The 14,830-nt window shown below is 46.1% G+C and overlaps 1 protein-coding gene across 1 annotated transcript; it reads right to left on the bottom strand.

Moving 5' to 3' along the window:
* Positions 1 to 1,347: 1,347 nt before the first annotated feature.
* On the bottom strand, positions 1,348 to 14,628 carry LOC118422860 (myosin-7-like). The gene is made up of 27 exons (XM_035830675.1): positions 14,529 to 14,628; positions 13,785 to 14,042; positions 13,526 to 13,669; positions 12,319 to 12,475; positions 12,034 to 12,061; positions 11,636 to 11,834; positions 11,214 to 11,277; positions 10,782 to 10,883; positions 10,338 to 10,580; positions 9,907 to 10,175; positions 9,453 to 9,623; positions 9,010 to 9,325; positions 8,407 to 8,483; positions 8,069 to 8,259; positions 7,649 to 7,918; positions 7,002 to 7,257; positions 6,603 to 6,749; positions 6,252 to 6,437; positions 6,016 to 6,102; positions 5,716 to 5,861; positions 4,218 to 5,491; positions 3,874 to 4,114; positions 3,224 to 3,746; positions 2,919 to 3,089; positions 2,593 to 2,793; positions 2,270 to 2,398; positions 1,348 to 2,022 (listed from the first exon to the last, which is right to left on the bottom strand). Exons 2-27 carry the CDS (start codon positions 13,983 to 13,985, stop codon positions 2,011 to 2,013), a joined length of 5,805 nt encoding a protein of 1,934 aa, XP_035686568.1. The 5' UTR covers positions 13,986 to 14,042; positions 14,529 to 14,628; the 3' UTR covers positions 1,348 to 2,010.
* Positions 14,629 to 14,830: the final 202 nt, after the last annotated feature.

Raw genomic sequence — 14,830 nt, 5'->3', positions numbered from 1 at the left:
ACCTCTGTTCACATATCCCGCTTGACCGCACGTACCGATAAGGACTCTCGGTAGTCTCTGGTCTTTTCCCATCGGACATGTCTCACTGATCCTCTAAGTCCAGTCTTTAAATTAGCGATAGCCTCTAATCTGCGTATCAGCACCAATCGGTATCGGTAGCTACACTGGAAGTACTTTCGGGATCTAAAGCGACGTCAGTAATGCCCCCAATGCCTAGGTCCCAATTCCCAACCCGGGGCCCGGCCGGGTAACTTTCGGAAACGAAAAAAATGATAAGAAAGGCACAAAACACAGAGCTTAAAAAATAGTCAGGAGCATAGTTTGTGTATATGCCTTTGTAAACAGTTTCATTTTTTCGTTTCCGCAAACATCCCGGCCGGATCCCGTTTCAGAAACGGGACCTAAGCTTTAGACGGCGACCGCTTAAAACCGTTGTGTCCGCCCAAATGAAGTTTGCGTAGCCATTAATTTCACAATCCGAATATGATGCACCATACAAAAGTAAGGTGTAAAAGACAACAAAACATACCAAATGTTTAGTGACCTATTTGGTTGCCCAGCGGTCTCAGCCTCTAATGGAAATGTAAAATACCACAGAGGGCTAGTTTAAAAGGATTTAAGATACAGGTTGTTCTATAGCTTCAGGGGCATGTTCATGTTGTTTTCGGCGCGGCATTGCAAGGCGGAGACCTTCTCCTTCCATGTTGCTACCGCCTGTGGTTTCCCAACCGACGTCAGTCACGTCACGTATCCATTAATATTCTATTATCTGCATAACTGTAATGTTAAAAAGTCCAAGAAGATTAGTTATTTGTCCTCAGGCCTATCACTAATGGATTTTCTTCAATAAAGTATCAAAGTCATCTGGATGGAGTAAGGGAAGTTGCGTCGCCTTTAACAAGAGAATAACGTCCCGTCAGTTGCTACCAGTACTGGTGTGCGATAGCCTAACCGCTAAACCATCGACGCCACACAACTGGATATCTTTAACTGGTACATTCGTACATTGATTGCATAGCAGTAGCGTAATTGGTCGTTAGTTTGGCCCTTATGATGAGATCGTAGATCCGACTGGCTCCCCGCTGTCAGCTTCTCTCGAGCTCATTACAGACCAAAACGGCTCAGGGGATAACTTAGGTCTTGACTCTGGATTAGCACTTTGCTTTTATGTCAGTCAGTCCTGCCAATTATCAATTAGGATATCATGCGACTATATATTTCAATGTATTTCTTCAGTTGCAGGATACACTAGGAACAGATGCAGGATTTCAATATCCCTCTACGTATACGTAAGCATTATGATCGATCAAACATGGAATGGACATAAAAGTACCGAAGAAAGTTGACTTTTTGTTCAAAGAAGTTTAATCATTATCAAATGCAACGAAGCAACCATACACGTCACAAACCATACATTCATCAAAAGCATCTCTAAGACTACTTAGTGGTCCCGGAAGAGATACAGATACAATATATATTCTTATTTCATCCTCGTCCAAATGTCGATTGCGTCGAATACTGGGCTGGCACAAGTTCTTATCGGCGCCAGTCCCAAATTCTTGGTGAGTTTCTGAAATTGCGTCAGCTTTTCTTTTTAACTAGGGGTCATTGCATGAACTTAACGAGCTGCAGATGTCGAACCTAACAGATATTGTAGAAACATAACCTTAATGACTCATGACAAGGGTGTTAGCCACGTTTGGATTGGGTACAGTGACAGGTTTTAAATAGCGACAAATTGACTTATTTAGTGTTGAAATATGTTCTAACATGGCGATATACGGTTTAGTTTCACATCGGAGAACTCGATGACCACTTCAATCGGCCTCACTCCCACTTGGTTGCTGTGTCAGTAAAGAAGTGCGTGCGTTGGGGCTCCCGAACGGGAGTGCTGCCGGTAAGGGGGGCATCAGGAGCACCGATGAACCATACTGGGTCTCTGTAGTCGACTGTGTCTTCTACATTCTACAGCCAGGGGGTGGGGGTGGGGGTTGGTGGCCAGTGAACGCTTTACTTCTTGCCCTGTAACAGAGAAAGAAGGAGGACATGTCAGTAGGAAGACGGGCGTAAGCATTTCATCATTTTAGTGATAAACGTGGTACTTTTCAAAGGAATTAACATTCATATGCATTTTAGCTCGTGCCAATTGTTCTGAGGTAGCAATCTTCCAGGCGTAGAAATGAAATGGCATCAACTGAAGTTAATTGCTTGATGATAGTGTACTATTCCAACTGTTTTGCGCGGAAAGAACAATTCGATAATGTCTTACAGAGGCAGAGCGGTGCTGGGCGCGCATCTTGCCCAGGGCGGACTCGGCCATCTCGGCTCTCTCCTGGGCATCCTCCAGATCGTGCTGGGTCTTGCGCCACTTAGCCAGGTTAACGTTGGCCTGCTCCTCCTGTAAATGAATAAACATGGCGAAAATTGATAAATGTATCACAATGAATCATGATCGATGTTGATCATTTGCTACTACACCACTTACACCGCTTGTCCGTATATATTGCAAGGAAGTAGTTCTTGTATCAATATCACTGATGAGAAAATGTAGAGGATACGCGTTGTAATGATGTTGAAAAAATGGTGACGTACAGCATCCTCCACTTGTCTCTTGTAAGTCTTGATCTTCAGTTGCAGCTTCTCGACCATCTCCTGCATGCGCTCCTCCTTCTTGCGGTCCTCGTCGGCCTGGAAGCTCAACTCCTTGAGACGGCGCTCATTCTTCCTCAGGTTCTTCAGGGTCTCCTGGTGGCGCCTCTGCTCAGTGTCGAGTTCTGACTCCAAGTCACGCACCTGTGTTAGTGAAACAAAAGGCGATTTCTCTCAATCAACCACAATAAGTTTTAAGCTGTTTCATACTGAGTTCATCAAAGAGGAATTGCCCATATGCAAAATAACGGGTACTAAGTAATAGGTACCTTGGCCTCCAGCTTCTGCAGTGCGCGCTTGCCACCCTTCATCGCAATAGCCTCAGCCTCGTCCAGTCTCCTCTGCAGGTCCTTGATGGAGGCTTCCAGGTTCTTCTTACTCTTCTCGATGTGAGCGGTGTGTTCCTGCTCCTGGCGCAGGTCCTCGGCAATGCGGGAGGCCTATTCAAGAAACAAAGAAATGTTAAACACAATGGAGAAAATGTATAACATGACGTTAACAAGAGTATAAATAAACGTAAGAGCAAACAAATGCACAGAACCAATATCACTTTTTTGTGCTAAGATTTACTTACATCAGAAATGGCCTTCTTTGCCTTCTCTTCGGTCTGCCTGTGCTCAGACATAACCTCATCCAACTCAGCCTGCAGGGTCTGGATCTCACCCTCCAGCTTCCTCTTGTGGCCGGCAAGGGAGGTGTTCTGTGCAGACAGCTCGCCAACGCGGTCTGAAGACTCCACAAGCTCGGCCTCGGTCATCTTGCGGGCCCTCTCTGCCTGGTCATAGCCGTTGCGGAGCTCTTCGAGTTCTGCGGTCAGCATGTTGGAGCGGCGCTCAGACATGGCGAGATGCTCGCGGGCCTCCTCACGTGCCCTCTGTTCGTCATCAATTGTGGCCTGAACCTCCTGGATCTGGTTCTGGAGCTTGTTGATTGTCTTCCTGGCCTCGTTGTTAGCCTTGGAAGCGTTTTCTAGAGCGGCCTCAACCTCATTTGAATCGGCCTCCAGCTTCTTCTTGGCCCTGACAGCCTCATTCCTTCCCTTAGCCTCAACGTCCAGGGTAGTCTGCAAGGCATCCAATGCCCTCTGGTGGTTCTTCCTGTAACATGAACGTTTTCTTTGTAAACATCATACTTCCTTACATCAGTGGACTGCACTTTTGTTTCACAGCTGATATGGGTCATTATTTGTTGTAAAAGCATCATAGCTCTTCAGAGACAACCTACCTTGTGTTCTCGAACTCTTCGTCCTTCTCGGCCAGCCTGCGGTCAATGTCAGCCTTGAGCTGAGACAACTCGAGCTGGACACGCAGAACCTTGCCCTCCTCTACTTCCAGTGCACCCTCTGCCTCCTCGAGGGCGGTCTGCAGTTCCTCCTTCTCTACCTCCAGACGCTTCTTGGCCTTCTCGAGTTCGTGGACGTTCTTGCCACCCTCACCAAGCTGGTCGGTCAAATCGTGAATCTCGTCTATAAACAGAAAAAAAATTTAAAAGAGCGCTAAGATAAAACAGCTTATGAAGTATAAATGGCGAGAACAAACGTCAGTAAAAATGAGTTTTAAATTACTTACCATGCAGACCCTTGTTCTCCTTCTTGAGGCTCTCCAGGGCATCCATGGTCTCCTCATACTGTCCCTTCAGCTTGTACAGCTCGTTGGCGTAGGCACGAGCCTCCTTGGTAGAGGTCTCCAACTCAGCACCAATCTCCTCGCACTTGGTCTTCCATTCGGCGATTTGCTTGTCAACCAGACGCTGTTTCTTCTCCAGCTGAGCTGCTGCACCATTAGCCCGCTCAACGTCGATCATGAGGTCCTCAACCTCACCGGCGAGCCTGTTCTTGGCCTTCTCTAGAGAGCTGCACTTTGCATTGGCGGCCTCGACCTGTTCCTCAGCATCCTGCAGACGTGCAGCCAACTTCTTCTTGGCATCTTCCAGCTCTTCGGCGCGCTGAATGGCGTCGGATTCGTACTTTGCACGCCAGGCAGTGACCTCTGTGTTAGCCTTGGACAGGGCACGCTGGATCTCGGCCTTGCCTTCCTGCTCCTCTTCCAGCTGAACCTTCAGAGTGTCGCAGTCATGCTGGGCAGCACGCAGCTGGTGAGCCAGGTGGTTCTTGGCCTTGGTCTCCTCCTCAAGCTGGCGCTTCAGCTCCTCGAGCTGCTGGTTGAGCATGCTCTTGGCACGGCCCAACTGGCTGCACTGGCTCTCGGACTCTTCGAGCTGGCGGCTGGTCTCATTATTCTCGGTCTCAAAGCGGGACTTTAATGACGTAAGTTCCTGGATCTGCCTGCCGGACTCCTCGATCTTGACGTTGGACTCGGCGATCTGCTCCTCGAGGGAACGGTTAGCCTTCTCCACGTTCAACTTGCCCTTTGAGATGGCCTCGACGTTGGTGGCCAGGTCATCGACCTCCATCTTGAGGGTGGTCTTCTCCTTCTCCAGCTTAGCCTTGACGCGCTGCAGAGTCTCCACCTGCTCGCCCAACTCAGCAGTGGCGTCAGACAGCTTCTTCCTTAGGGCAGCGACGGTGGCCTCATGCTGCATGTTGGACTCCTCCAGCTCGCGGCGGAGTTTCTGCAGCTCAATTTCGCGCTTCTTGTTGACCTCAGCCTGGGCGGCGGTGGCACCACCGGCCTCCTCCAGACGGTCTCCCAGATCCTCGAGCTCACGAGCCAGGTCAGCCCTCTGCTTATCGACCTTGGCACGGGCGTTCCTCTCGGCCTCGAGCTCCTGCTCAAGCTCCTCGATGCGACCCTGCAGTTCCTTGATCTTCTTTTGCAGAGAGGTGACAAGACCCTGCTCGTCCTCCAGCTTAGCCTCAAGGCCCTTGATCTCAAATTCCTTCCTGTTAAACAGAAATAGCAGTTTATCATAATGACATGATCACGATCAAGCTTTTGCTTATATTTGCTAACTTATTTTCATCTGTCTTTCGAGGGGGGTTTCGAACGTGAATATAACTTAGTACTATAGGGTGGGAAAGATAGGATGGGAAGGAAATATAACCCCGTTTGTAATGTAGGTTGATATATATCTTTGCTAGTTAGTATTGGACAAACTAGAGCATACTTCTTGATGCGCTCCTCCAGATCGGCCTTTTCGTTCTCCAGACCTCCCAAAGTCTCCTGTGCAGCCTTCAGGTCACCCTCCAGCTTCCTCTTCAGCCTCTCGGCTTCGGCACGTGCCTTCTTCTCGCGATCCAGGTTCTCCTCCAGCTATAAAAGAGAAAGTGTTAAGAAGGGGTAGATAAGGTCTCTATTTAAAAAAAAAACTGGGCCATTTTTTATCTTTTGGCTAAGAAATGAAAATATCAGCTTATGGTACGGTAATATCAATATTTATAATTTAAATAAAGCAAAGCTTACTTACGTCATCCAGTTGCTGCTCGAGCTTGGCCTTGAGCTTGCTGAGGTTGTTGACCTTGTCTTCCTCCTTCTGCAGGTCCTCCAAGGTTGTCTACATTCATTTCAAATACACAAAATGAGTATTCGCAGATGTTTAAAAGGAAACGTGGGCGCAATCTTGGACTGTTTTGAACTACAAAACTGCAGCATTCTGTGACTAGAGTTTGCCATAGTCGTGCTTTGGCAAGTAGACATACGTACGGCATTGAGCTGTTCCAGCTTAGCCTTCTCCTTGGACAGCTTGGCGACCTGGTCCTCCTGGGCTGCCAGCTCCTCAGAGGTGGTGCGAACCCTGTTCTCCACACCGCGTGTCTCCTTCTCCACCTTCTGCAAAGTCTTCTCCAGCTCCTCAAGGTCCTTCTTCAGGTTGTCCACCTCTCCTTCAATCTGCCCGATGTGAATAATATTAATGAGGAAAATGTTGTGAGAAGCAAGATCGCAAGATACAGAACTTTTATCTTATTTTCTTACAATAAACAACGTTACTCTATTACGAAATCGCCGCAGTGATATTTCCTATTACATGTATTTGATAGGTAAGGTACTGCTTACCTTACGCTTTCCAGCGCTGAGCGTAGAATTCTTAGCTTCTTCGTCTTGAAGGAGTCCCTTGTAGTCAACAATCTTCTGCTCCAGGTCCGCCTTGTTCTTGATGAGGTTCTCAGCCCTATCGGCGATGTCACCAGTGTTGGTTTGTTCCTGTGAATAGAAGTACATCAGTCAGATTTGTTGCAATTTCTAGGGCTTTGCAGCAGATTTTGTAATTATACCTACTACTACGTTCGCTATTAATGACTGCTCCAGTCGAAAAAGGCAATTATTTTACATATTTCGTATTTCAAACGTTACCATTTCGTAACATCAGCATAATATTGGGTATCTTCTTTCGCCCTAGCCTTCGTGCTAGTGCAATTTGAATAGCAATTGGTGGAAAGATGTGTCGATACGTACAGAAGATAGTTGAGCAGCGAGTTCATTCTTTTCCTGCTCGACCACAGTCAGTTTCTGTTGGATTTCGGCCATAGTGGTCTCCTCCTTCTCCACTTCCTCCTTAAGCTCGCCCAGCTCCTCCTCCTTAGCGCGGAGCTCCTCATCTGCCCGGGACTGAGACAGCAGAGGCTTGATGGTGCAGAACAGCTTCCACCAGTCCCAGTTGCGCAGGGTCATCCAGTTACGGACGTTACGCTGCAGCATCTTCAGGGCAGCCCTACGATAAGGTATACATGTATTTATCAGATAACATTGAGCCGAAAGGCAAGTTGCCTCGGAAATCATAAGGATAGTTTGAGACACTAATGGATATTAAAACTGTCTTGTTAACGGCTTGAATGCTGCAAGATTTCTTGTAGTCCCTGTGTAACATAATCGTGCACTGCCATTGGTCTCGTATCTATGGTTTTTAAAACGGGGCCGTTTTTCACCGGCGCATAGTTCTCAGCTGAGTGATGATAATTCTCCGGTTCGCGTTTCTCTGTAGCCGCACCTACGTCTTAGGTTGTCAACATACCTTGTTAAATGGATGGGGCGGGTTTGTCTAGCGGGTTTGCTGGAAATGATGGTGTTTTGTGAATCGTACGTTGTGAATTATTTTTGTTTACCTCTGATCCTTGAGTACTTCGTACGCACGGCGCTGAAGCTTTCCTCGGAGACGCTGCTGAATGATAGTAATGATGACAGCCAGCTTGGCGTCACGGATGTCCTCAAGGTGGGCGACTTGACCGGCCTTGAAGAAAATCTTGGTCTTGCCGACACCATAGCCATCTTTAGAAAGGCCGGACTTTTCCAAGAGCTTGACACAGCACTCACGGTCTTCCTCAATCTCCTTGGCTAAGACCGGGTCGACGGGCTTGTAGCGCTGCCTGAACTCCCTGTTGAAGATTGCAAATAGTTTATATGTCATATGGGTGACGACAAATTATAATGCCTCTGCTTATTGAGTTGCATTGATGTCCATTGTTCCTTACAATTGAACAGATGTACGCTACCGTAGCAAGGCAGAATCATCAAAGAATTCTTACTTGAAGACCATCTTGTTGGGGAAGCCCTTCTGACAGATACGGATACCCTCAAGTACACCGTTACAAGTCAGCTGGTGCAAAACCAACGGGGCGTCCAAGAGACCAGCCGTCTTCAACTCATTGGGGATCAGACAACGCACGAAGTGGGGGTATGTGGTGTGCAGAGTGGCCATCAGCCTAGACAGTTGGTCCTATATACAGACAGAGAATAAAGTCAGATGTCAGAGAAGTTTAGGACTGTGTTAGTTTCAAAGAATCGATTCGCATGTCGCACGAGTTTGCTTACTGTTACCTTGTAGAGTTTTGAAATTCATGTGTAAAATGTCAATTGTTTTTACCCTGTGAGTTGCAGAGGCGGTTTGGAGAGCGCCTCCCTTTTTCTTTCCGCCACCACCTGACTTCTTCTGGGCAGCAGCTACAGAGGGTAGAAACATGTGCATGAGTAGCTATTTCGAACGTTTAAGATAAAGCCGTATTTGTATCAGCCGAGCTTGGATTTAATTGTATGATTACGCACAAAAATCCGAATAAAACGTTAGCGTTACTCAGGAGTCTGTTTAGACTGGGTACCATTCTCCGCTGGTCGGCTTTGAGGTGATTTACCCGGCCCAGTGTGCTTAGGCACCGACCTGCATCTGTCAGCCTGTCTGATTAGCTGCCCTTTGAGATTTCGCCGGTAAAGCTTGTAGCCGGAATTTGGAGTTTACACCGCCAGCGAGACGAAATTTAACCTAACCCCGTAAGAACTCCCACGGCCTGCACTAATTAACTGCACGGGCCAGCCACCCCTACAGCACCGAAGAGCATCTCGAGCTCCTCGATGGTATGATACCCAGGCTCTCGAGTCTGTTGCGTGGAGGCTTAGACACGAGGAGGTCAAGAAAAGACATCAGTGGCGTCGAGTTGACAAACCTGTTCGTGCAAAGAAAGACAGCACTAACCTTGATCCTCTGCAGTCATGAAGTCTGCATAGAGGTCATGCAGGAGCTCATTTGCGGACCTCTTGAAGCAGCCGACCACAGTCTCGTTCATGGGGTCCTTGTTCTTCTCCAGCCAGCCACAGATGTTGTAGGTAACGTTACCGGCGTAGTGAGCCAAATCGAAGTGACCCTCGTACTTGGGGATCTTGGGCTTCTTTGGCTTCAGGAAGCTAGTGTGCTTGCCCAAGTGCTGGTCCTTCAGCTTGTCGATGAAGGTCTTGTCGCTGGACTTGGGGAACATAGTCTGCTCCTCCAGAATGGCCAGGATACCCAGGGGCTTGAAATGGAGAAAAATCGTCACATTCACAGATACATAGCCGGAAGAAAAATATTGTCTTGCACAAATTGTACAAGAAATCTATTTCACATTGATGCAATTGTGCGGTAATCAGTCCTCTACTCACCTTCTCGATCAGGGCGAGAGTCTTGGCCAAGTCCATACCGAAATCGATGGTCTCCCACTCGATTCCTTCAATTTTGTACTCCTCCTGCTCCTGAACGAACATGTGGTGGTTGAAGAACTGCTGCAGCTTCTCGTTGGTGTAGTTGATGCAGAGCTGATCAAAGCTGTTGAACTATGGAGAAAATGTCATTGTTATGAAGATTGAAACACCATCGAGTTGGTTAATTGTTTTGTACCACACGTGCCCTTCCATGAACTGTTAACGTTTATCTTCTATAACGTATTGTAGCTTCAGTACTGGCAAAAATATGTTTCGTTCTTGGTACTTCTCTCCTAAGCATGCCTGACTTTAACCAGTTATTGTACTTTCCATTGCGATTGTCATATCAATGTTAGACATATTTGCCTTTTCCTAAATGTTCAATGTGGCGCATTATCTAAGAAATTATATTTACGTCGAAGATCTCGAAGCCGGCAATATCCAGTACACCAATGAAGTTTTCCCTCTTCATCTTGGTGTCCAAGGTGTCGTTACAACGCTTGACCAGGAACTTGAAGATCCTGTCGAACACACCCTTAGCCAGGGCACTGACGGCGTAGCTGCACTGGTTGCAATTTTGGCCCTTTGACACCCACTCGTTGCCGACCTTTACCCTGGGCTTGAGCAGACCCTTCTGCAGCTCACCGCTGTTGAGGCCGTACAGGAAGCACATCTTGTCGGCAGCTGAGTAAAGATTGAATATGCACAACATTAGCTAGCGCTCGCCCCCTTGAGTTGTGGTTCTTGTCAGTTCGAGAGTAGTTGGTCTCATGGTTAGCAGCAAGAGTACTTAAGCAAAATGTATCTCTGCGACTTTAATAATGATATACTCAAATTGAAACTTACACTCGGTGCCATCGCACTCGGCTTGCTCCTCCCTCGGCTTGGACTTGAACTTAATGTTACCGAAGTGGCACAGACCTCCCGTGAGCTTGTAAATGTTCGTCTTCTCATCTTGGGTGAAGCCCAGCACGTCGAAGGCCTCGTCCGTCAACACCATCTCCTCCTTGTCGTCCACGTTCTTAATCGTCTTCTCACCCTTTTCCAAGAACTTGTACTCGTGGGCATCTTCATTCACCATCAACATTTCTGTAATGTATGATAAGAAAACGTCGTTGTTTATAGGCTGCCTCAATGGCTCTTCATATGATATGTTCGGCGAGGCTTTGGAATAATCTATCGTACGGTACGTCTTCTATTACTTTCACATTATCTCCTATGACTACAGAATGACGTACGTGCCAAACTCACTTCGAGACGTTCTTGAAACGTTCACAGACGTGTACTTACTCGTGACCTCTTTCATGCCACCTGACAGCAGCTGGTAGAAGATATGGTAGCCACGCTCCATACCAGGCAGCTGTTCAATCACACGCACCTTCTCCAGCAGATCTGAATGAGGCAAGACGGTTCCAAACTTCATATAAAACGGTGGATTAATACCAAACAAAATAATGATAAAATGTATTGCGTCCTATATGTTTTGTACCATGTATGTGTAGTGATATAGGTTGATGAATCTAATAGTACTCAATGTAATCTGTATCTGTTTTATATTTCATATGACCCTGACCTCCCTTATGACATCAATGAAAAGCGGCCTGCTGGCCGATTTGAGCTTCTCATGAATGAATAAAGGTTCAAACAAGCAAACAAACAAAGGTAAAGAGTGAAAAAGATAAAACCAAATCTAAAGTGTTTTATTATAAGTTGTATACGTACATGACTCGATATCGGCACCAGCCAACTTGCCCTTGGTGTTGAAATGGATCCTGATAAATTTACCCTGGAACATAACGGATGAATAAGTTAAATTTCGGATGTCGTAATTGCAGCCATGTTACTTTGTGTTAAAGGCAGTATTTACAATTACCCTCTAATGGAGACAGTTGATTGACTGCCGAAACGTTAGCAGGCATACCGGTAAGGAAAATGTGTTTTTGTTACAACATCACAGTTCATGATCCAAACACTGCATATCGCAGTCAAGAATTGCATCAGTCTGTCTATGGCTATGAGATTGGAACTTAACGATGACAAAAATGATAAATAGACCCGTTTACGATGCGCTAGAACATAATTAGAAAGGATGTTTAATCGGAGGCGGTCGACATCGCCTCACTGATTGTGACATATGTACGTACGAAACGGGAGGAGTTGTTGTTCCTGACGGTCTTGGCGTTACCGAAGGACTCCAGAACGGGGTTAGTCTGCACGATCTGGTCCTCAAGGGTGATCTTCTTCTCATCTTCAGCCTTCTTGGGACCACCCATGGCAGCGACCTGGGCGAAGTAGGAGATAACCTTCTTCGTGTTCTCAGTCTTACCAGCACCAGACTCGCCGCTGTGGTCAAACAGTGTTGTATGATGTTATTACAAAATACAAATATTTGTGTCCAGCGAAAACTAACCTATCGGTCAGTGATACATGTCAACGCTGCATCCCTCCCCCAATCGGCAATCCTTTGTAAGGTTTTGTGGGCCCTGCTCATGCATATGAGATGACTGGCTAAAAATCGACAAACATGTAAATAGATACTTACGTGATCAACATAGACTGGTTCTTGTGGTCTACACGATTAAGAGGAAAAGAATGGAATGTCATCAGATTGACTCGGAATTTTAAGTAGGGATGAAAAAGGACCAATGCAGCTGAGATTGATTTCACAAACACCTTGAAATGCCAATTTAATTCAATTTGCGTTACTTGTCTCGTCAAAATGTCCATCGCATAATCTGAACGATAGAATAAGAAAACGTTGTTGTTTCATCCATATATTGCTTCTCGTCAACAATCGATTAAAGGCAAGAATTCGAAATGACCTTACCGATCAGCATATTCTGATAGGCGTTGTCAGCCACAGAGAACAAGTGAGGCGGCACTTCCTGACGCCTCTTGCCACGGTACATGCCAACAACCTCCTCTGTGTAGAGAGGAAGGCGCCTGAAGGGGTTGATCACGACGCAGAACAACCCGGAGTAGGTCTGTTGTAGGAGAAAGAGAACTGTTATGGCTTGAGAAACCAATGAGTTAACGAACGGAGTCAAGCCAATATAAGTTTTGCGTGAGTCATTAATAGCGCGTTTGAGCTTACGATCTGCGGCAACATTTTACATGACAAAGCAGCTGAATGTTATACGACACACCAACAGATGTCCCCAGAATGCATGGTTTCGCATGTAACGCGCATGGCGTTACTTACATAATGTTCAGACATTTGTTTGATCCAACTTGTTTTGCGTGTTTTTTCTCAGCGTTTCGCACTTTCTTTCAGCGTCACTTCTGACTAACGAGCACCACTAGACACCAAACACTATGAAACACGCGAAAACACTGCGCTTGTACCAACTGGGCCGAGGTTAAATGCCTGAAAGTTTCCTCGTTCCCCATTGCTATCTTTTGTAGTTCGATCCAAGTTGTTTGCATTTTTGTAATTGTTGTGTTAGCAGAAACCATACTCCCTGTCAAAACATTTAGGTCCACCCATCAAATGTATAAATGGAATCACTCGAGGCGAATTTACTAATAGTCGCATCATCTTGTAGTTTTTGAAAACGCAGCCATATTTAAAAAAATAGTATCTGAAGTAGGGGAAGCGGCAACAGCAAAGAAAATTGTTATTGCAGGTAGATAATATGTACATTAGTTACATGCTGGAGTGGATATTTTTAAACTTGAGTGTTGACCTTGAGTACAAAGGAGATTTCTTTTCAAGAAAAACATGTGAAAATTGCTTTGCAGTTCAAAAGAGGTTTCACGAGATGTTTGTCATTGCATGCTAGTGTTTTTATCAAAGATTATTTTGTGAGAAATATCCTCAGGCGGCAGATAGTTTATTATAAACGTTTTTAATGCTTTCTCTTGGTCCCATTTCATGAGCATTCTTCGATAATAGATGTATTTGAATATTCTCGTCAACATCAGTGATGGTTCTCGATCAAGTCTTCAATTGAAAAATAAAACCAAATGGCGATTCCTTTTGATTAGTAGAACTTCGGATTGCTCAAAACTTTATGTTTAAAGTCACTACTTACGTAGATCATGCCGTTGGCATAACGGTCCCTGAGGGTCGCCAGCACAGAGGCGTCGTTCAGGTAGGTCATGTTGGCCATGTCCTCGCAGCAGACGAACTTGGAGGGGTTCATCATGACAAGCTTGTCCTTGGGAACATCCTTGGTCTACAGAACGTTAAAAGAAAATAAGTTGGTTATTGTACATTCGTAAAAAGTTGAAGAATGTTCAAATTGCAACGAATCTGACGAAGTGACACTTATAAGTGAATTTTGTACTTACGGCGCCCTTGGGAAGCTGGACCACGGCCTTGTCGCCCTTCTCTTCCTTGACTTCCACAGCGATGAAGCATTCTTTATCATCGGGGATCCAGACGTTCTTCTTGGGATCGTACGGTGCGGAGCGGAGCTCCATCAGCAACTTGGTGTCACCGTAGATGTAGACCCGAGGGTCGTCGGATATCTTGTCTTGCTTGGGCGGCATCTTGGCTCTGGTTCCTCAGACTTTGCTACTGCAGGAAGGAGTGGCACGCCGACAGGGCTGCACAGGATAGACGAGAGAAGATGAGCTACAGCTCTAGGTCCTGCAAGGCATGCGAAATGGGAGCCACGGGAAGAGACAGATGAATGCAGATTCTAAAAATAATTTTTGCTGACCTAATTTCGGATGAAAACCCCTGAGCGAAAAAATCAGACAAAGATTTCGCACATCTATCCTAAACGGAAAGCTTGTCTCTGGACTACAAGCTAACAGCCTCCCTACAAATTGTGTCTGCCCCCTTAATCCCCCTCCCACTCCAATCCTCATGCTCTCCCTGACCCTTCCTTGCGTTCGAGCGGTACGAACGTTTGCTAAAACCTCAAGATCTAACTCAGACGATGTTTTACCATGCGATTAAAGTATCACAGAACATAACAACACGTTATAAGAGATGATTGTCTAAACTCTACTTCGTGCAACGAAAGATACAATAATTGTCTACTCAGGCATAAAAAGAAGCAGTAAGCAATACAATATAGTCTCTACCTTTCGGTCAAAGGCTGTCGGAGTAGTGTCGGAATGAGTGGGCGCCTTTATATCAGCGTAAATAGCCAGTGTAATCACATTCGTGGAATTCTGGTCGTCTGCTGTTTTTCTTTAGTTAGCGCGAGCTGTGATTGGTTGGGAGATAGTTGCAAGGTTTGTCTATTCAGGGATTGCCGAGCATGACGTTAATTTGACGGACAGGTGCATTACGAGGAGCCGAGGCTGAAAGTGGGAATGACTGGAATTACGTATTTATAGAGGGAAAATGTCAGCACGCTCTCATTTACAGTGCTTACAGCGAC

This window comes from Branchiostoma floridae, chromosome 9, assembly GCF_000003815.2.
Source record: "Branchiostoma floridae strain S238N-H82 chromosome 9, Bfl_VNyyK, whole genome shotgun sequence".
Lineage (NCBI taxonomy): Eukaryota > Metazoa > Chordata > Leptocardii > Amphioxiformes > Branchiostomatidae > Branchiostoma > Branchiostoma floridae.
This window is presented reverse-complemented; position numbering and strand designations above follow the sequence as displayed.

What these genes read in the sequence shown, in the direction of transcription:
- LOC118422860 (XM_035830675.1), bottom strand. Translation starts at nt 13,985, where the DNA reads ATGCCGCCCAAGCAAGACAAGATATCCGACGACCCTCGGGTCTACATC. An exon ending in CCGGCTTCGAGATCTTCGAC is followed by an intron (nt 9,624 to 9,906) that starts GTAAATATAATT and finishes TTTTCTCCATAG; the next exon opens with TTCAACAGCTTTGATCAGCT. An exon ending in AGCTGGAACAGCTCAATGCC is followed by an intron (nt 6,103 to 6,251) that starts GTACGTATGTCT and finishes AAATGAATGTAG; the next exon opens with ACAACCTTGGAGGACCTGCA.